The 22,845-nt window shown below is 41.9% G+C and overlaps 1 protein-coding gene across 4 annotated transcripts in view; it reads right to left on the bottom strand.

Moving 5' to 3' along the window:
- Nucleotides 1-22,845, bottom strand: part of ANO10 (anoctamin 10) — a 236,714-nt gene that overhangs the window by 52,250 nt on the left and 161,619 nt on the right. For all 4 annotated transcript variants that reach the window (XR_016394704.1, XR_016394705.1, XM_022553843.3 and 1 more), the window contains exon 12: nucleotides 5,434-5,550. Coding sequence is in view for 2 of the 4 variants with exons in the window: in XM_022553843.3 (XP_022409551.1) it covers nucleotides 5,434-5,550 (117 nt within the window). In the remaining 2 variants the exon portion in view is untranslated. The remainder of the gene's footprint in view (nucleotides 1-5,433; nucleotides 5,551-22,845) is intronic.

Genomic DNA, 22,845 nt, shown 5'->3' with positions numbered 1-22,845 from the left:
AGTGGCGGTAGGTGGGGAGAGGAAAGCTTTTCCTGGGTTTGCAGTCAAGGCCCTAGGAAACCACAGGTACTCATCATGGCCTCCTGCCTACTTGATGGATCCGAGACACTGGAGCTGCATGTGCACAAATTTAAGTCACCTATTAGCACAAGCCAGGAACACCCTTCTATGGAGGCATTTGATAAATATACTGAGTGGACACGTATTGGACATCTCTGTCCCACCAGAACCTTAACAGCAAAATCGGCACCAAAATCACGTTTTCTTAGAAGGGGATGTTAATCAGAGAATCACATCTATGCCCTCAGGAGAAAACACCCCAAAGAGACTTAAAATCACTCAGATTTTTTTTCTTTTTATATAATATAAGATAGAATTTTGGTTAATGTTTCATTTCCCAGTGAAGATGACCATAAACAAAACTTGTCGTCGACCTTGGACTTTGCTTTACTGTCAGGTGGGGTGTATCTGAAGATACGGGAATCTAGGAGCTGAGATGACTTGGGAGGTTATTTAGTCACATCCATAGTAAACACTAATATCCACCAGTCCCTCCAAAGCAAACATGACAGCTCTGAAGTAGGACTTTAGTAACAAGAGACACGTTAGTCATATGCAATATCGAGAAAGACCCTTTGCTTTTTAGACAAATACATGGCAGGGTGAAATCCTGAGTGAGAGGAGAGGAAAGTCTTTCCTGACATGAAGCAAGATCTTGCCTTGACCTGGAGTGAAGGTGTGTACATGGCCAGCCTGCCCCAATCTCTAAAACCTCACTAGAAATGTATTCAGTGGAGAAACCTGATTTACCAAAACTCTTCCAGAGACAATGCTGTTCAATTTAAAAAAAATGTTTCTGCTTACATAACACTTAAAATTTCTGGATGCCAAATGCCCTCCCACACAATTTTAAGTTGACATCTAAAATTTTCATCATAAATAAAACAGTTGCAAAAATATATTTTCTAGCATACTGTAAATATTGACACTTAAAAATAAACTATGAGGTCACTCTTTTAAAGATATCCAAGAAATGCTAAACATTATAGTGACGTGATATCCACCATCACCCATTCAAAAGATACATGAACATGCTCTTAATAGTAAAAATTGTGCTTTTCCTTCTTTTTCTTCCTTGAAGTAATATTTTCTTTCCACTTCTCCCAAAGAATCTTAACTTAATAAATTTTTGTTTTGCTTGAAAGTCTTCATCAATCTCTTTCTAATACTTTGCTGCAATCATTAGATGCTCAAAATTGAAACTTAAGAAGCCTTTAAAATTCCCTATGACCAGAAGTGTCACGATAGGTATTTAAAATCTTCTTCTGGACTGACTGATCATTACAATTATTACTGGTGCATAAATGATAAAAATTATATAAACAGAGTACACATTTTGATAAACATTGAACATAAATTTCTAGCTATAGTTCGGAAATGCATTTCTTAAGGGGATGGAGGGCAGGAGATTGGGGTGCCTTTATCGAATGCAGCTTAGCCCGACACCTCCATTTTGAAAGGTTCTGTTACTTGGTTGGGGGGGTAACTCTGGGGACAAGGCACATGGTAGGGTTCCAAACGGTGAGAGGTGTGGCTTCCTTCTGCAATGTGGAAGAAGGATCCTTGTGAGAGGTGAGGAGGTGTGGCCATGGACAGCCAGGAGGGACCAGCAGGACTCCCGAGCGCGCTCAGGCGGTTATGTTCAGGAAAGAGGACTCATCTAAGCTGAGAATCTCAACATTGAGGCCCTCATAACAGTCTGTGTTCCTCGCAGAGTCTAAGGAACGTTAGACTGTTCGGAACCTCCCCGTCCATCCTACCTCTCTGCCCTCTCCTCCAAGTGAGAGCTGAGCACATTATTTCCCCAGTTTGTCCAATTTATCTTTTCAATTTTCTTTTTTTTTCCTGTGGTACAGAAGTTTAAAATTTTCTTGTATCTTACTGTATCAATATTTTCCTTTATAAATTCGGGGATTTGTGTCCTGATTAGAAAGGCATTTCCCACTGGAAGAAGTACCCATGCTTTTTAATAGACCTTTTATGGTTTAAGTTTTTTACGTTTAAATTTCTCAACCATCTGAACTTTGTTGGGTGGAGGGGAGAGAGGTACATAAGAAATGAGGTAGAATCAAGTGTAATAATTTTCCCAAACAACTGTCTGTCATCATCAAACCATGTAACAATCTTTCTTTTTTCCTACTGACATAAAACGTCACTTTTACCATAAAGTCCTATTTTTATTTGGGTCCATTTATGGAATCTCTGATCTATTCCACTGACCTGTCCATTTCTCCTCTCATTCAAAATGGATTTAATTACCATGACGATTGAATTATTCAAAATACACTTTAATATGGCAGAACTAGAGGCCTCATTTTCCTTCTTTTGCAGAAGTTTCCTTGCTATTCTCAAATGTTTATTTCTATATATTTGACTTGGCATTACATTTTCACAAGATTGAATCTTTTGATCCCAGTAGAGTTTAAAAAGTATTCTTCACATTGATTACCCACATAGTTTTCATAAACTACCACCTACAGATTTTATTTTGGTTTCTTCTGTAAATGGGACTTTTCTCTCAATAATATTCTCAAACTGGTTACTATTTTTTTGAAAGGAAACAAATGATTTTAGACAAACTTTACAACCTGCTTCTTTTCAAATTTTCCTGTTGTTGTAAGAATTTATCTTGTGATTTTTAGACACATAATCTTATAATCTTCAAGTAATGATAACTCTGCCTCTTCCGGGTTCCTTGAACTTATCTCTTCCTCTTGTGTAACTACATTGATTACGCCTCCAGAACAATGCTAAACGTCAGTAGTGATAATGGGTCTCCTGACACTGTTGTGAATGTTGCTGGTGTTTCACTACTGAGCATGATGCTGCGCTTCCATCTAAGAGACAAACACACTGGTGAGCCCACAGGCCCAAAGTGACTTTGCCGTACAGTTAGGAAACAGCTAATTCAGTCTCCTCACCCACTGTGACAAACATCAGAACAGCAAACGCGGTGGACCCGGGGTTCTCCCTCTTCTCTGTACTCTGATCACAAGTCTTATTCTGCTGGGCTCACCCCACCTAATCAGGGTCAGGTTCTGCCCCAATGTGGGGTTCCCCTATCTGGAGCACCACCCTTGTAGCCCGGGCTTCTATCAGAAGGTTGGCTTGGGTGGGTCCTCTTCAAGTTTTTTTCCTCCCAATTCCCTGAATATAAAAGGAAATATTCCTGTAAAAGGTGGTTTGGAAGCATACAGGGCTGCGTGGGTCAGAGAGGTCCTGGACCCAGAGCTTGTCCCCTCAGATGACTCTGTCTTATTGATTTTCTCATTCGTTAAATTCCTATGTATGACTGCAGATGACCAGCTCTAGGCATCTAGGGATCTTTTGTCTCCCGACTCTCATTCTGTCACAGGTAGAAAATCACCAAAATGGTGAACTCCAGCATGGCTTTTTAAATTCTCTCTTTCTTTTTGGGGCAGGGGTGGGGGGGATCCTTTGGTAGAATGTGGAAATCATCAGGAAGAGGATTCTACCTCCACGGCAGTTTTTTGCTGCTTCTGCCCACTCTTTCCCGTTCTCTCTCGTGCTCTATGAGATATTATTCAGGATTCCAATTCCTCACTTCTCCTCCCCTAATGTTTCTGTAGAAGGTAGACTTGGGGACTGTGGACCTGCCCCAGGGAGATTCTTGGAAATCTCTGTCTGGTTCTTTTGCTGAATGCCAGCTCTAGTCTTCATTTAACATTGCTTGAATATTTTTGTTTTGCTTAGTTTAGTTCTTTAAACCTATTTGTTGCTCATATTATTAGGAATTTGGTTTTGTTATGCCATCCTAAACTGGAATCTTCTCTAAAAAGACAAACAACCCAATCAAAAAATGGGCAGAAGACCTAAATAGACATTTCTCCAAAGAAGACATACAGACGGCCAAGAGACACATGAAAAGATGCTCAACATCGCTAATTATTAGAGAAATGCAAATCAAAACTACAACGAGATATCACCTCATACCGGTCAGAATGGCCATCAGCAAAAAGCCTATAAACAGGGGCTTCCCTGGTGGCGCAGTGGTTAAGAATCCGCCTGCCAATGCAGGGGGCACGGGTTCAAGCCCTGGTCCGGGAAGATCCCACATGCTGCAGAGCAACTAAGCCTGTGTGCCACAACTACTGAGCCCGCGCGCCTAGAGCCCGTGCTCCGCAACAAGAGCAGCCACCGCAATGAGAAGCCTGTGCACCACAACGAAGAGTAGCACCCGCTCGCCGCAACTAAAGAAAGCCCACGCGCAGCAACAAAGACCCGATGCAGCCAAAAATTAATTAATTAATTTTTAAAAAAGATACACACACCCCTGTGTTCATAGCAGCACTATTTGCAATAGCCAAAACATGGAAACAACCAAAACGTCCACTGAAAGATGAATGGATAAAGAAGATGTGGTCCATATATACAATGGAATATCACTCAGCAATTAAAAGAATGAAATAACGCCATTTGCAGCAACATGCATGGACCTGGAGATTATCATACTAAGTCAAGTAAGTCAGAGAAAGACAAAGATATGACCTCACTTATATGCAGAATCCAAAAAAAAATGATACAAATGAACTTATTTACATAACAGAAACAGACTCACAGACTTAGAAAACAAATTTATGGTTACCAAAGGGGAAAGGTAGGGGGAGGGATAAATTGGGAGTTTGGGGATTGACATATACACACTACTATATTTAAAATACATAACCAACAAGGACCTACTGGATAGCACAGGGAACTCTGCTCAATATTCTGTAATAACCTAAACGGGAAAAGAATCTGAAAAAGAATATATATATATATGGATATGTGTAACTGAATCAGGTTGCTGTACACCTAAAACAAACAACACTGTAAATCAACTATACTCCAATATGAAATAAAAATTAAAAAAAATAAACACAACTGAGGGACTTCCCTGGTGGCACAGTGGTTAAGAATCTGCCTGCCAATGCAGGGGACACAGGTCCGAGCCCTGGTGTGGGAAGATCCCACATGCTGCGGAGCAACTAAGCCTGTAAGCCACAACTACTGAGCCCGTGTTCTAGAGCCCATGAGCCACAACTACTGAGCCCATGTGCCACAACTACTGAAGCATGCGCACCTAGAACCTGTGCTCCACAACAAGAGAAGCCACCGCAATGAGAAGCCCGCGCACCGCAACGAAGAGTAGGCCCCGCTCGCCGCAATTAGAGAAAGCCCGCGTACAGCAACGAAGACCCAACGCAGCCAAAAATAAGATAAATAAACAAAAATTAAAAACTGGAATCTTCTATACTTATTTAAACTGGTAACTTCAAGGCTGAAGTAAAAGCTGAGAGTGAGCTCTCTGACTTATGTTTCCTGGCATTTGCTAAAGAAATACATTTTTATTTTCAGGACAGTTGCCCTTACCTGCTGCTTGAGTGCCTCCAAAGATTCAAATTCCAATCTGGCCAGTTTCATCTGGATATGCCGTGGCTTATCAGGTATGGCAAACGCAAGGATGAACTTCAAAGCCAGGAGTGCGTGCTGAAAACAAGAAAGAGCACACGTTACAGGGACACATTAGACCATGCGGGCGAGGAGACAAATTAGCACCTCAACACCGTGATCCTTCTCGTTAATCTTGGGTCACTTCTAATTACTGGCCTGGGATGTATCACAGATCAACCAGGTCCATGAGTTATATTTAATCCATCCCACTGTGGCCCATTCAAGAATTATGGACTTACTTTGCTTTATTCTTTTAAAATCAGTTATTCCTTTAAAATGATACCATATGCTACTCTCAGTGAAAAATAAAGTTTATTCTGAGAAGTCTCCCACCAAATGCTTTTTTTAATGCATGTCTTAATCCCCAATGTATTTAGTGTGCAACGTGTGCAGAGCCAAACGTTGCTCTTTGTGTAACAACATCCTCCCCTGTGCTGTACTTCAGGCTGAGTTACGTGGAACGTGCATGTGCCTTTTGGTGCCTTGTATCCTCTGCATCCCCAGTAGTGTCTGGTGCAGTTTCTTTCATGAAATGACAATCAATAAATATTGATGAGTTGATCGACTGTAAAGTGCTACCTTGTGTTGCGGACTCCACATATTGTGAGGCAGAAATGTACACAGAAATGTAGAGTGTATCCTTTATATTATGTAAAACGCATCCTTTATAACATGGGAAACTTAGAACCTGGCTATTTTATTTCCCTTCTACACCAACACCATACAGAGCTTTTCTAACATAATAATATGAGGTTTATAATTATGCTTCTTTCTCTGCAGAAATAAGCCAACAGGACTGCTTCCCCTGGTAAGCCTGCTCCTCAGATGCACAGCCTCGACTCGATGTTTCTCTAATTCTGCCTCCATCCTGTGACCCAGGATCAAGACCCACAGGAAGCTGAATGATCCTTAAAGTTGCCTCTTTGATGACAGCATGAATTACTAAATATTAAAGGCTGGATAATATATTTTAAAGGTAGGAAATAATTAAAAGGCATTAAGAAAATCAGTGAAGGAGATGGAACAGGCTGTAAGAAATGTTGCATTGAATTATTGACAGAAAAGGAAGACAGCTGAAAAAAAACAAGTGAATTCCTTACTGTGATATTTTCAAAAGGGGGATGAAGGATAAATAACATGTGGACATCTCCTGGGAGAAGCATGAAATAATGAAGGAAATCAGCATCGTGCCGGAACAAGCAATAATTCAATACAAAAACTTGAAAACCGGCAGAACCCCAGGGAAGGCCAGGCACTGCCTGGTATTAGCAGGAGATCTGGAGCGGACCAGGGATGGGCAGTCTTCACTGAAATGTGACTACCAGGACCAAAGAAGGCACTGGAAGATACTGATTCGGTGTCTATAGTGTGAAAACAAGAAGAGAAAACAGATGACATCATGTGTTATAATTCTGAACTAAGTGAACTGAATTAACAGGAACCTGGAGATAATAAAGAACAAATGAATAATTTAGAAAGAGCTATACTGTGTCATTATATCATTCCACTGGAGCACTGAGATATAACTTTATATAAGACTTAAACTCTTCAGTGGAATTGTTAGACAAGAAATAAACAAATTAGTGAATGGAAAGAAATACGTATTTTTCAGAAACTGTGTGTCCTCAAGTTGCCAGAGCCCCACCATGACCCGGTCACTGGCCCCATCCCATCTCTCCTAGCAAATCTGTCCCCATTTTCTCTTCTCTGGAGTCTCAGGAGGAATTATTGAGAAAGGAGACCCCGTCAAGCACTTCCCTTACAGGGGACCTGTAAGATGTGTCAACTCTTGTTTGGGAACCAGGACTGGCTACTGGGTGACTGGGCAAGGCTGCCACAGACCTCGGTGCTCATAGTTTCCATAGGAAATGTTCATAAAGCTCTCTTGAATTGAAAAAACGTTGGTATTCATTAGACAGTATTAGTTAAAACAGGAAGTCATTTTAACAGGGTTAAAACACTTATGCAGCAACGAGCTTTTATGAGTGGTTCTCTACGGTTTACTTCCTCCCAAATATTCTATAATAAATGCTTTTAAAAGCCCATATGGAGAGAAATCATTTTCTTTGGAACTACATTTGCAAAAAAGTTCCTAGCAGACCTGCTTATTTCAAGCTTTTCACGTCCCACGTAACAACCCCAGGGTCACGCTCCTTGAAGAGCCCCGCAAGCTGCAGAGCCGGCACTCTTCACTGGTTCCCACACCACCAGAAGCCAGCAGGGCAGTAGCCCTGTGTCCATCGCTCCATTCATGACTGCTGTGCTGGCCACTGCAGCGAAAGGGCTGATGTCCTGGCGCACAGTCTAGGTGGGGAGATGGGTAAGGACAGGCCATCACAACGCCACGCGGGAGTGTTACTGGCAGGGTACACACGTGAGACCACGAGCGCTTGGACCAGCAGGTCAGAGAGGGCTTCCTGAAGAAATAAGTTTGAACAGAGACATGATGGATGAGAAGGAGTTAGCCAGGCAAGGAGAGGGGGCTGAAGTGCGTCCAGAGAGAGGGCAAACGGACAAAGGGATGGGGGCTGAAAAGAGAGGGGCTGCAGAGGCAACCAGGAGCCCGGGGACACAGGCAGCAGAGGAGGCGCTGAAAGCATGAACACAGGAATGACTCAATCAGATTTCTCTGTCTGTGGCAAGGGGCGTGGACGAGTGTGGAAGTGCGGGCAAGGGAGCAGGGTGACCTGAGTGTGCGTTAGAGCAGTGGGGCTGAAGCTCCAGGAGTGCTGGAGGGCTCATTAGCATCAGGCTCGCCAGACCGCCACGCCTCATGCACTGAACTGCTGAGCACAGGACGGGGGGCAGGCCAGAGGGGAGAAGGGGTCTGCGCGGGCTGTGGATTTTCAGACGTCTACGGAGTGTCTGAGTGGACACGTCCAGCACGCAGTACGGTAGCGGAGTCAAGGAGGCAGAGATTTGGGTCACTGCTGTATGTGTGTAAGTGGCAGATAAAGCCATGGGAGTGGACGAGATTTGCAAGGCTGTGTGGTGAGAGAGAGGAAAGACGAGATGGCAAGACGATGGCAGAGGATGGAAGTGGGGGAACCGAAACATGCATGACGAGCGAGGGAGAGGGGCCAGCAAGAAGCCTGATAAGCAGCAGGCGGCAACTGGCAGAAATCTAGGAGGTTCTGGAGTTTCAGAAGCAAAGGGGAGAGAAAGAAGCCAGTCAAGGAGGGTGTCGGAGGGTCAAGTACATGAAGCCTGAGGGGGAACATACAGGTTTATCCACCCGGAGGCCTCTGGTGACCCTGGTGGGAGTGGCTTCGGCTGAGTGGTCGCAGAAGCAGGACTCAGTGGGCTGGGAAGGGACTGGCAGGCAAGGCTGGAGGAGGGAGGTGCCGACCACAGGGTTCAGAGAGTCTTCCTGCAAAGGAGGGGTGAGGGACGAGGGGGCACCTGGACAGAGACCTGTGCTGGCCAGGTGTTTGTTCTTTAAAGGTATAAGTCCTAAACATGTTGAGATGTTTTGGGGATGGAACCAAGAGAATGGCCAAAGGTGAAGCTCCTGGAAGAAGTTCCAAGGCACAGAGCCAGGCTGCCGGGCCAGGCAGGGGCTTAGCCATAAACCATCAGGGGGTCTGATGCGGTCCCTGTCGAGGAGAGAGAGCTGACCACGAGGGACAGAAGCAGTTAAGGGCACTAATTTGAGACTTAAGGATTTTAAAACACATTTATTGCTTAGAATATGCAATTCAATACTTAAAGTGAGGAAGGAGAGGTGGGAATTACACATCGCGTTCTCACTTTTCTTTCGCAGAGCTAATCGCAAATCATCATTAAATATCCTTTCCTCAAAACAGGTAATCATAATCTTCAGTAGAAAGAAAAAAGTGTCTCAGAGAACAAAATACAAATGCCAACTTCATTAACCAGATTGGAAGGAATATCAACATCTTCACATGAAATTTTGTCTGGATGGTGGCACTCTGGGCAACCTCTGTATCTTTAGTCTCTAACAGACATGCGTTACTTTTGTACGGGGTAAAAAACACTTATGTGAAAAAGAACGCAGGGATTCCACTCATTTAAAAATCGAACTACACGTGCCCTGCCAGGCTCCTAACCCACCTGGCCACCACTGCCCACATGCCCAGTAAACAGACCCAGACCAAACAACCTGCAGCTCAGAGAGTCCGCCTTTTAATCGGGAGTCCAAGAAGCTGGCAAAAGGAATCACACATTCTGCAAATGACGGAGCACAATGATGCAGGGCCAGACTGCTTCAGTGGTGGCCTTCTCCCACCTTACCTATCAAAACCTTGTCACACTGATTTTTCCCCCCCACTTTGCTACACTCTCAGAAGTTTCACCAATTTTAGGTTTATGTGGCGTAACACACACCATCTTTAAAAAGGGAAAATATTCTGGCAGGGTTAAGAAGCATCACCATTCACAGATACCTGTTAATTAATTAGCTGGGGTTAGCAAACACTCTCTCTCTGTACTCCCCCTCCCCAATAACCTTGAGACCTTGGGAGTGGGGCGGGGAAGGCAACACAGGGTATCAGCTTCAAGGAAGAGGGGTAAAGAGAAGCAGAGAGGAGCCAACATTGTCTGAATGATCAGGAAAGGATACATTACCCCCCTCTTTCTTCTTAGTGGGTTCTTGTACCCAGGATCCGGAATTCAAGTTGAGCATCATGATGGATTTAAATAAGCTTTTGTAGTCTAGCCTAGAAACCTAAATAACATTTATAGCACTGTGCTTCAAAAGATTAATGTTTAAAATCTCGTTTATATTTTTCATACAGAAAATCTGTTTCAAGGCTGGGAACTACTTTACACTAACTGAACAGAGGAAAAAAAATTGTGAAAAGAATTTTAGCTATTTTTACTTGTTTTCATAAATAAGAGAAAGCCTAAGATAAAATACAAATCTGCTCAGATTTGAAGAAAAACACACTCAAAATGAATAGCTGGATTGGCTTTTCATAGCCTCTTTATGAAAAGAGAAGACATTTTATGGGCCATGATTGTGATTCTTCACCAACAATCTTCCTTTAGAGTGAAACTCACAAAATTTATCCTAAACAAAGTAAAGGAGAAGAGAAACAGTGAGGGGTGGGGTGGGGAGATGGGCAGAATTTTTAAACTAATAAATACAAAGAAGTTGGCTACCCATGACAATATAGTTCAGGTAATGATTACAGGGCGTCTTGGTTGGGAAAGGGAAAAAGAACGGGGCCAGAGAAAATTGACACTCAGAAGCTACATGTTTTCTGGTGCCAGCGGTAAAGTACTGCCCACTCCACCATCACTGTGTCGCTCACCTGTGGTCACTGCAGGGCTGTCAGACTCTTGGGAGTCTCGTGCCAGGTGCACAGAGAGTGAGAGGAACCATTTTATTTTAAAAAACTAGAAAATTCATGATATGATCAACAGTAGCAGCTGTGTTTGTAGCAGTGTGTCCCCAACCCTGTCTCTTCTGAAATAGAATATGCAAATTAGAGTTGAATTCATGGAATTCTGAAAAGTTAATTTGATTTCTACAGTGGTAGGTCTGCCACATTACCTCTTTCCATTCAGAGCTCACTGAATAAAAGAAAAGTCCTTCAGAAAAGCATCCTCTGCTGATTATCGGACAAACTAAACGTGAAGGTGAAGTACCAATTAATAAGAAATGATTAACGAAGCTGAGACTGAAAAAAATTATGGAATTAGGCTCTTAAGGAAAAAAAAAATCAGGGATTTTCATTTTAAGATGGTAGATCAAGCATGCACATGTACTTCTTCTACCTCCCCAGGGTCCCCTGAAATGACAGAAATATAGTCTAAAAAGAACAAGACTGGAAAACAAGAGAATTTTCCAGAACTTCTGAATATAGAACTTATGGAGTGGAAAGTGCTGCTCAAGTCTCCTGAGACAAAGGCAGGTCCTCCCAAAGGAGCCTCAGAAGAAGATGTCAGATTCAACCCCACAAAAGGAAAGGATTGGGGCAGGGAGTCAGCACCAAAGTGAATGCATTAAAGAACTACCTTCAGAAAAGCTGGGGCCATAGGAAGCCCTTTCTCATGCCACCTTATAACAGACTGACTGCAAGTTCTACTTGCACTAAAGCCAAAAACCTGCCCTTTAAAGAAAGCATGTGATCTGGGAGAGTTCCTTGTGTGGGGTTGCCAGGCCCAAGAGAGAAGCTGAGCCTAAGGTCATACCAGACTCTTATTTAAAGAATTGGAGACCAGAGTGATGTCAGCTGTATGACAGGATAGGAAGTCCCAAACCTTGTTCCCCCACAGAGACACTGACTTAAGAACAACATACAGTCCAAAAAGCCTTCGTGAGAACTTCAGAAAACAGCTAAGAAGCTACAGTACTCTAGGGAAGCACAAAGCTAAAAACAGCTGCTTTAGAATGAGTAAGTGAGTAAGAAAAGCTGTTGGATTTCACCTATGATAACCTTTCCTCCAAGCTGGCACAGCTCAGCACAATTGGGAGAAAACACCCAACTTGTGAATAGAGACGTGTAACGTACATTCAATGTACGTTCCATCTTTTCAAGGGACTTCCCTAGGAACTGGTTTCTGTCTCATTAGACTCAGGGCACTGGAGAGGATCCTGCATACTTTGGATGCCTGGGGGGGGGCCAATAAAAACAAAGGAGAGATTGCTGAAATACCAGAGAACCTGCAGTACTGAAGACAGAGACCAGAGGGAGGAAGAGATTACAAACTCCTAAAAAAGAAACCAGCAGACTTCCCTAATTGGGAAAATACATGGCACAAGCCTAGAAAAGACACATCTCCAGAATGTTTGAGACATTCCCAGAATCTCTAGCTGGGCTGACTGATGGAGGTCTTTGCCTGTATGAAGCTAGTTTGTGAAGGCTGGGAGAGATGGCTGTTTTTTCAAATGCCCAAATCTCAGCAAAAAAATAACAAGGAACGCTAACAAACAGAAATATGACACAATAAAGGAAAATAATAAATCTCAAAAAAAGACCCTAAAGAAACAGAAATCTATGAAGTACATGACAAAGAATGCAAAACAATCATCTTAAAGAAGCTCAATGAATTATAAGAGAACACAGACAAGTAACCAAAATCAGGAAAATGATGTGTGAACAAAATGAAAATACCAACAACAACAAAAAAAGAACTAAACAAATTCTGGAACCGAAGAATGCAATAACTGAATTGAGAAGTTCACTATATGGGTTCAACATCAAACTTGTTCAAGCAAAAGAAAGAATCCATGAACTCTAAGACAGGTCACCTGAAATTACTGAGTCAGAAGAGCAAAAAGAAAAACGAATCAAGAAAGATGAAGAAAGCTCAAGATACTTAGTGACATCAGCAAGTATTACCAATGTATGCATTATGGGAATCTCAGAAAGAGAAGATAAAGAGGGAGAGAGCTTATTTGAAGAAATAACGGTCAAAACCTTCCCAAATGGGAGGAATGAATTGGACATCCAAATTCAAGAAACTCAAAAGACTCCAACTCAGATGAACCCAAAGAACCCCATACTGAGATACACTGTAATCAAACCATCAAAGGACAAAGAGAGAATCCTGAAAGTAGCAAGACTGTGTCACGTCATGTACAAGGGAGCTACCGTAAGATTATTAGAAGAGTTCTTAGCAGAAAAAAATATAGGCCAGAAGGGAGTAAGATGATACATTCAAAGGGCTAAAAGAAAAAACCTGCCAATCAAGAATACTATATCCAGCAAAACTGCCCTTCAAAAATGAAAGAGAAATAAAGACCTTTCCAGATAAACAAAAGCTAAGGGAATTCATCACCACCACATCTGCCTTGCAAGAAATATTAAAGGGAGTCCATTAAGCTGAAAGGAAAGAATGCTGGACAACAACACAAAAGCATATAAAAATATAAAGCTTTCTGGTGAAGGTAAATAAATAGACAAATACAGTACACAGTAATGGTGGTGTGTATATCACTTTTCATTCTGGTATAGAATTTAAAGGATAAATTCATAAAAATAACTATAACTATAAAATTGTGTAATTTGTGACATCAATAACAAATTGGAGGGGAGATGTAAAAGAGCAGACATTTTGTACATGACTGAAGTTTCTATTATTTTAAAATAGATTACTATATATACTATAAGATGTTTTATGTACTCTCCATGGTAACCACAAAGAAATACCTATAGAAAACACATAAAAGAAAAATGAGACAGAAATCAAAAACAAGTCACTACGAAAAAAATCAACAAAACACAAAGGAGTACATCAAGAGAGGCAAAGGACAAAATAACTATAAGATATACAGAAAAAATGAATAAAATTGCAATAATAATTTTGTTACTACCAGTAGTTACTTTAAATGTAAATAGATTATATTCCCTGATCAAAAGACATGATAAGCTGAGTGGATTAAAAAAACAAGATCCAGGGCTTCCCTGGTACAGTGGTTGAGAGTCTGCCTGCCAACGCAGGGGACACGGGTTCGTGACCCGGTCCGGGAAGATCCCACATGCCGCGGGGCGGCTGGGCCCGTGAGCCATGGCCGCTGAGCCTGCGCGTCTAGAGCCTGTGCTCCGCAACGGGAGAGGCCACAACAGTGAGAGGCCCGCGTACCACAAAAAAAAAAAAACAACCCCCAAAAAACAAGATCCAACTAAATGCTATCTATAAGAGACTCACTTTAGATGTAAGAACACATGCAGGATAAAAGTGAAAGGACAGAAAAAGATATTACATGCAAATGGTAACCAAAAAATAAAAAGAAAGGAAGCAGAAATGGCGATCTTGTATCAGACAAAATAGACTTTAAAAGACTGAGATAAGAGACAGGAGCATTATACAATGATAAAGGGTCAATTCACCACCAATAATTATATATTGTTAACATTGGAGTACCCACATATATGAAGCAAAAGTGGACAGAATTGAAGGAAAAAGTAGACAATAATGCAATAATAGTAGGAGATTTAAGTACTCCACTCTCAATAATGGATAGAGCAGCCAGACAGAAGATCAGCAAGGAAATAGAGGACTTGAAGAACACTATAGATCAACTGTACCTAACAGACATGGACAGAATTCTCCACTCAACAAGAGCAGAATACACATTCTTCTAAAGCACACATGAAATATTCTCTAGGATAGATCCCCTATTAGGCTACAAAACACATCTTAACAAATTTAAGAACATTTGCAATCATATCAATTATCTTTCTAGACAACAATGGAATGAGACTAGAAATCAACAGCAAAATGAAAACTGAAAAATTAAATAAGTGAAAATTAAACAACAAACTCTTCAACAACCAATGGGCCAAAGAAGAAATCAAAAGGGAAATTAGAAAATATTTTGAAATAAAAGAAAACGAAAACACAATATACCGACACTTATGGGATTCAGCAAAAGCAGAACTAAGAGTGAAAGTTATTGTCTTAAACGCCTTCATTAAAAAAGAAGAAATATCTCAAATCAGCAACCCACTTTATATCTCAAGGGACTAGAAAAAGAAGAACAAACTAAACCCAAAGTTATCAGAAGGAAGGAAATAATAAAGAGTAGAGGGACTTCCCTGGTGGTGCAGTGGTTAATAATCCACCTGTCAATGCAGGGGACATCCCTGGTCTGGGAAGATCCCACATGCTGCAGAGCAACTAAGCCAGTGTGCCACAACCACTGAGCCCACACTCTAGAGCCCGCAAGCCACAATTTCTGAGCCGCGTGCCACAACTACTGAAGCCTGTGTGCCTAGAGCCCATGCTCTGCAACAAGAGAAGCCACTGCAATGAGAAGCCCGCGCACCACAACGAAGAGCAGCCCCCGCTCGCCGCAACTAGAGAAAGGCTGCATGCAGCAATGAAGACCCAACGCAGCCAAAAATAAATAAATAAAATAAATAAATTGATAAAAAAAGATTAGAGCAGAAATAAATGAATTAGAAAACAAAAAGCAATAGAAAAAAAATCAATGAAACTAAGAGTTGGTTTTTTTGAAGACCAACAAATCAACAAACTCTTAGCTTGACTAACAAAGAAAAAAAAGGCTCAAATAACAAAAATCAGAAATGAAAGGGTAGACATTATAACTGATGCCAGAAATAATAAGGATTGTAAGAGACTACTATGAACAATTATATGCCAACAAGTTGGATAACCTAGAAAAAAAAATGGATAAACTTCTAAAAACATACGAACTACAAAGACTGAATCATGAACAAATAAAAAGTCTGAATAGATACAGAACTAGTAAGGAGATTAATCGGTAACAAAAAATCTCCTAGCAGAAAGCCCAGAACCAGATGTCCTCACTTGAGAATTCTACCAAATATATAAAGAGAAATTAACACCAATCCTTCTCAAACTCTCCCCACAAAAAATTGAAGATAAGGGAGCACTTCCAAATTCATTTCATTCTCTGAAGTCAGCACTACTTTAATACCCAAACCAGACAAACTTACTACAAGAAAAGAAAACTACAGACCAATATCCCTGATGAATATTGATGCCAAAATCCTCAACAAAATGCTAGCAAAGTGAATTCAGCAGCACACTGAAAGGATTATACACCATAGCCAAGTAGTTTTTATTTCTGGAATGCAAGGATGGTACAACATATGAAAAGGAATAAATGTTATATAACACATTAACAGAATGAAGAAAAAAACATGATCATTTCAATCGACGAAGAAAAAGCATTTGACAAAATTCAACTTCCTTTCATGATAAATACAATCAACAAGAAGAAAATAAGGAAAGTACCTCAACATAATAAAGCCCATATATGAAAAGCCCGTAGCTAACAACACACTCAATGGTGAAAAGCTCAAAGCTTTTCGTCTAAGATCATGAAGAGACAAGGATGACCTCTCTCACTGGAAATCCTAGCCGAAGTAATTAGGCAGCTGCTACAGAAAACAGTATGGAAGCTAAAAACAGAATTACAATATGATACAGCAATCCCACTTCTGAGTATATATTCCAAAAAAAAAAAAAGGAAAGAAAGAAAAGAAAATAGGATGTTGAAGAGATATTTGCATAGCCATGTTCACTGCAGCACTAATCACAATAGCCAAGAAGTAGAAGCAACCTAGTCCATGAGTGGATGAATGGATAAAGAAATTGTGGTATATACATATGGGGGAATATTATTCAGCCATTTAAAAAGAAGGTAGAGAGTCTCAGTTTTGCAAGATAAGAAAGCTCTAGAGATCTGTTGAACAACAATGAGCATATTGTTAACACTACTGTACTGTACACTTGAAAATGGTTAAGATGGTAAATTGTATGTTACGTGCTTTTTCCACAATTAACAGACTCACAGGTCAAAAACCCCAACAATCCCCCCTACCAAAAAAGAAAGCCAAACAAGGAGGGGTACTGCTGCCCAGGACGGCAGATGCTCAAGTTCTTCAGACTCAGAGTGAGGTCAGTCAAATCCCTGGGTGGCCAGTCTGTTCCCAGCTCATGAACCTCCCAGGGACCCTCCTCATGTATTGATAGAATCTCCTAGCACAGGGAGCCCTTCCGAGGAACAGATCTGCACACCCACGCTGGCAGAGGGAAGCCGCAGCAGCTCTTCGTCTCACCATCCCAACCACCAGACAGTGTCACAAAGCTGAGGACCACAAATGCCATGGCCAAGATGAACAAACAGAGCTAACCTCGAGGACAAAAGCAGACATTTGGAGAGCACATAAGAACTCAAAGTTTACTGCCCACATGTGCTATATGAAAAAGAAAATTACTCGAGGAGTTACTCCAGGAAAATGTAAATGGAATCTAAGACAATGACAGGGAAAATAAGAAACACAAGCAAGCGGACCATGACTTATAAGAGGCTAAAAGAAAACAAACCCTTTGGATTTGAATGCTTACAAGGTTCTCCTTTAAGAAGCAAAGTGTTAATCCTAGGATTATATTTCCTTCTCTTCAGGTTCAATCATGCTAATGGTTAAATAGTATCTAATATTCATAATATTATAAATGTTCATTCTTCTGTTTTTATCACCAACTGGGAGACAAATCATAGCCAATTATAATTTGCAGTGTAAACGTAATAAAAGAGCCAACAAAAGTGGGGAGAGGAGAGGGCAGTGGAAGACAAAGGAAGATTACGTTAACAGCCTCATCTTCAATGAGAGGACACAATATTACCTAAAGTTGACAAATCAAGAGACACATGTTTTAAGTGAAGTTTTTAAAGCTATAATGCCACTTGCAGCAACACAGATGGACCTAGAGATGATCATACTAAATGAAGTAAGTCAGATAAAGACAAACACCATATGACATCACTTATATGTGGAATCTAAAAAAAAATGATGCAAATGAACTTATTTATAAAACAGAAACAGACTCACAGACATAGAAAACAAACTTGTGGTTACCAAAGGGGGAAGTGGGGGGAAGGGATAAATTAGGAGTTTGGGATTAGCAGAAACAAACTGCTATATATAAAATAGATAAACAACAAGGACCTACTGTACAGCATAGGGAATTATATTTAATATCTTGTAATAAACTATAATGGAAAAGAAACTGAAAAAGTATATGTGTGTGTGTGTGTATACATACACACACACACACACACACACACACACACACAGAGCACCAAATCACTTTGCTGTACACCTGAAACTAAGACTACATTGTAAATCAACTATATTTCAACTTTAAAGAACGGTACGGGGGAGACTGTTTTTACTTTATTATTCTATTTGGACTTTGTGATATTGCCCTCCATCCCCATATGTATCCATTACTTCCCTAAAGAAAACAAAATGATAGATTCTCTTAGTCTGGTGCAGGGTCAGCAAACTTCTTAGAGGCCCACAAAGTCAATATTTTAGGTTTTCTTGCCGTATGTCTCCGTCACAACTATTCAACCCTGCCGTTCCGTACAGTGTGAAAAGCAGCCACAGTCGATACATAAAGAAATGGGTGTGGCTGTGCGCCAACATCACGCTGTTAAGAAGCAGCCAGAGCTCTGGTCCTTTGGCCAGAGTTTGCTGTCCTTTGGTACAGGGTGCGTAGAAAGACTGAAAACTCTAGTTACTTAACCAATTAATTCATATGAATGTTTGTCAAAAGATGAGAAAGCCTCACAAAATCTGCCTTTGTCTCGATAACACAAATGAATAGGAGCCTCCTCTGGAGTTTCAAAGAAGGCTTCTCGCAGCATCTTCAGGCCCTAACCCTGACGAGTCACTGCCAGACCCTGAGAGACGCAGCACCTGTGACACCAGCACACTGTGCTCCTGATCAGGATCTGCGCCAGGTGCGTGGAGGATGCACACACACGGCAGGACTGGGAGACGCCGTCATCACAGACAGCCTGGGCCTCTGCTCTTATCCACATGGCTATTTCCCAAGATCAGTCAAGTGAATAAGGAGTTGGGCTTAAAAGGTTAATGGAAAGTTGAATCTAAAGGAAGTGTACAGGGTAAAAAAGCAATAGGAAAATGTTAGGAGAGCCAATTAAAACAGAGAGCTAAGAGTAACTGATTACTATAAAAACACGAAAAAATTTTTACCTCCTCTTCTTCTATCTCACCACATAATGAAACAGTGGTTTGAAAAAAATGTCAATTAAACTAGAAGAACACAAGGAAATAATTTTAAGGGTTACAAATAAATTAAGCTGAATGCCTCACCAGCCCTTCCCTTTAAAAATATAATCTCCAGGACTTCTCTGGAGGCACAGTGGTTAAGAATCCACCTGCCAATGCAGGGGACACGGGTTCGAGCCCTGGTCCAGGAAGATCCCACGTGCCACGGAGCAACTAAGCCCTTGCACCACAACTACTGAGCCTGTGCTCTAGAGCCCGCGAGCCACAGCTACTGAGCCCACATGCCACAACTACTGAAGCCGCGCACCTGGAGCCCGTGCTCCGCAACAAGAGGAGCCAGAGCAATGACAAGCCCACGCACCACAACGAAGAGTAGCCCCCTCTCGCTGCAACTAGAGAAAAGCCCGTGCACAGCAACGAAGACCCAACGCAGCCAAAAATAAATAAATAAATTTATTTTAAAAAATATATATAATCTCCATTGTAGGCATTTGCTAACAGAAGAGGCCCCTCACTGGTGAAGGACACTGAGTGATGAGACTGTCATTTGTCACTGGGATGATGAGAAAGCTAGCTTTCAAGGCTTTGGCAACCTCTGTGTCACCAAAGAAAACATCTTATCCAGCCTTAAGGCTTGTTGCCCTTGAAGTGATTAACTTGAATTTAAAGGCTCTTTCAGCTTCCCTCATCTCTAAAATCTGTGCTTTCCTGATATGGCAGCAGGCGTCACTACCCACCATAAAGCTTGTAAGCTTGTTCTCCTCCCGATCGGAGGCACATTTCAAGCCATTTCTAGGATAGATTTGATGATTGTGAAAGGAAGTGCAACCTGTAGGAGGGTTATGTTTTACTTGGAGTTTGTTTTGTTTTTTTCAACAATTATTTTGATCACTTGACAAACAAAAAATCAAGCCACACTTAACAACTGTGTGCCTGGGAATGTTCTCTAACTGAGGCCTGTGAAGCAAAGTGATACCCTGAGATTGCGGTTTCACTTACTTGCTGTACACTTACTTTCACTGTACACTTACTTCATTTACATTAAGTGGACCATCAAGTGAGAATTTAAATCACGCTGGAGAAACACACATTTGTAACCTCTAAATCAGAAGCCACAGAGGCCAGCCACGGTGCATGCCAGGGATCATAATAAGGGTGGTGGCTCTCCCGCAGTGCAAGGACACAAAATCAGCCTCCTGGGGTCACCTGCCTAATGCTTGGCTGGTCAGTGACACAGCTGATCCAGGAGCCCTGCCTCCTCACTTGACCCCACCAGGCAAGGAGGGCAGGCTCAGGAGACCAGATGGTGAAGTCTTGCAGCAAGCGAGTGCAGTCTGGGGCCAACTGAGCTGTCCCTTCCTCCCTGGTCTCCCCAGCCACTGTTTATATTCAGACATATATAGGTAGAGTGGACACTGGAAGAATCTCTGAAATTGAAAACAAAAAGTCTTCAAGGCTCAATGGCAATGGGGATCTCAAGCCACAGGTACAAGAGGGGAGGAGAGTTCTTCCCCTTCACCCTGGTGGTGGCAGGATGTGTTCACGGCTACAGTACATATGTGACATGAGCCTGTGACCCCTGAGATGGTTCTTCATTCACAGACTGTCTGCTTCCTTCCAAGTCTTTGTTTTCTTTATAGTTTTTTTTTCCCCCTTCTAATGTAGATGCTGTGGCCATGGGAACAACTTGTCCAGTACGGAACTAAATGAGTTAATAACTAGTTATATTTAATCACACTTCCTTGAGTCCCAACTGTAAAGTAAAGATAGGCATTTCTGGGTTTCCCTGGTGGCGCAGTGGTTGGGAGTCTGCCTGCCGATGCAGGGGACACGGGTTCGTGCCCCGGTCCGGGAGGATCCCACGTGCCGCGGAGCGGCTAGGCCCGTAAGCCACGGCCGCTGAGCCTGCGCGTCCGGAGCCTGTGCTCCGCAATGGGAGAGGCCACAACAGTGAGAGGCCCTCGTACCGCAAAAAAAAAAAAAAGACAGGCATTTCTTTGACACTACTGGGCTTAAGTTCTATCCCATCTCGTTTTGCTTTGAACCAGCCTGAATTTGCCAATGCCCTGTCTGGACTTGGCCTCTGAAATGTGTCCCCTTCAGGGGCTGCTGCTTCTATCGCCTCTCCGCCGGGGTCCCTGGAAGGTTCATGCCTCTTCCATGTCCCCCAGAACATCGTCTTCCTTTATTCCTACCATGCTCCAGTCCTTATGAAGCTCAACTGGGTATGTACAGGAGGACACAGGGGCTACAGCTTCCATGTAAGGACTCCCTGGTGGACAGTGATGCCTGTTGCCATGTCTGCTATGCAGAGATTTTAGAGCTGAAACAATCTGAGAGAGTCTTTAAATTAAAGTCAATCACTTCAAGGGCAAGAAACTGACCTTCAGGGACTACACGTCAGGGCTGAGAGCCAAGTTCTAGATTCTTCATTTTACACGATGCTCTCCCCACGTGACCCTGCTGGTGGTGCTCTGTGAACACACACGGTGGCCATGGGAAAGCACACGCTCGGAGGTCAGGCGGACCTACGTGCAGACACCTCCTGCAGGATGCTGTGCACGTCATTGAGCCATAGGAGCCTCACTTTCCTCGTGTGACACAGCACTGTCACACCCAGTATGTGGTGAGTAGTCAACATATAGAAATGCTAATTCTTTCACTGAGGTATAATTGACATATAACATTATATTACTTTCAGGTATACAACAAATGATTCGATATTTGTATACACTGCAAAATGATCACCACAGTAAGTCTAGTTACCGTCGTCATCATACATAGTAATGAAGTATTTTTCTTATGCTGAGAACTTTCAAGATTTACTCTCTATGCAGTAAAGTATTATTAACTATTGTCACCATGCTGTACCTCAATCACATCCCCATGACTTACTTATCTTATACCTGGAAGTTTGTGCCTTTTGACCCCCTTTAACCTGCCTCTCTGGCAACTGCCAATCTGTTCTCTGTACCTATGAGCTTGGTTTTGTTTGATTCCACATATAAGTGAAATCATATGGTATTTCTCTTTCTCTGACTTATTTCACTTAGCATAACGCCGTCAAGGTCCATCCATGTTGTCACAAATGGCAAGATTCCATTCTTTTTTATGGCTAAGAGTATTCCATTTGTGTGTGTGTATACACCACATCTTCTTTATCCATGCACCTGTCGATGGACACAGGTTGTTTCCATATCTTGGCAATTGTAAATAATGCTACAATGAGCACAGGAATGCATGTGTCTTTTCGAATTAGTGTTTCCGTTTTCTTTGGAGAAGTACACAGAAGTGGAATGGCTGGATCACACGACAGTTCTATTTAAAAGTTTTTGAGGAAACTCCATATTATTTTCCATAGTAGCGGCACCAATTTACATTCCCGCCAACAGTGTAGGAGGGCTCCCTTTCCCCCATGTCCTCTCCAGCATTTACTGTTTGTAGACTTTTTGATGATGGCCGTTCTGACCGGTGTGAGGTGACACCTCACCGTGATTTTGATTTGCATTTCTCTAATGATTAGTGATGTTGAGAACCTTTAATGTGCCTGTTGGCCGTCTGTATGTCTTCTCTGGAAAACACGTCTATTTAGATCTTCCGCCCATTTTTTAACTGGATTGTTTTTTGCTATTGAGTTGTATGAGGTCTTTATATTTTGGATATTAACCTCTTACCCGATATATGATTTGCAAATATTTTCTCCTATTCAGTAAGCTGCCCTTTCATTTTGCTGATGGTTTCCTTTGCTGTGCAGAAACTTTTTAGTTTGAAGTAGTCCAATCTGTTAATTTTTGCTTTTGTTGCCATTGCTTTTGGTGTCGAATCC

Source organism: Delphinapterus leucas, chromosome 10, assembly GCF_059928025.1.
Source record: "Delphinapterus leucas isolate spDelLeu-1000000601 "Yukka" chromosome 10, BTC_Dleu_Yukka2, whole genome shotgun sequence".
Classification (NCBI taxonomy): Eukaryota; Metazoa; Chordata; class Mammalia; order Artiodactyla; family Monodontidae; genus Delphinapterus; species Delphinapterus leucas.
The sequence above is the reverse complement of the archived record's forward strand: the minus strand, read 5'-3'. Positions and strand labels throughout refer to the sequence as shown.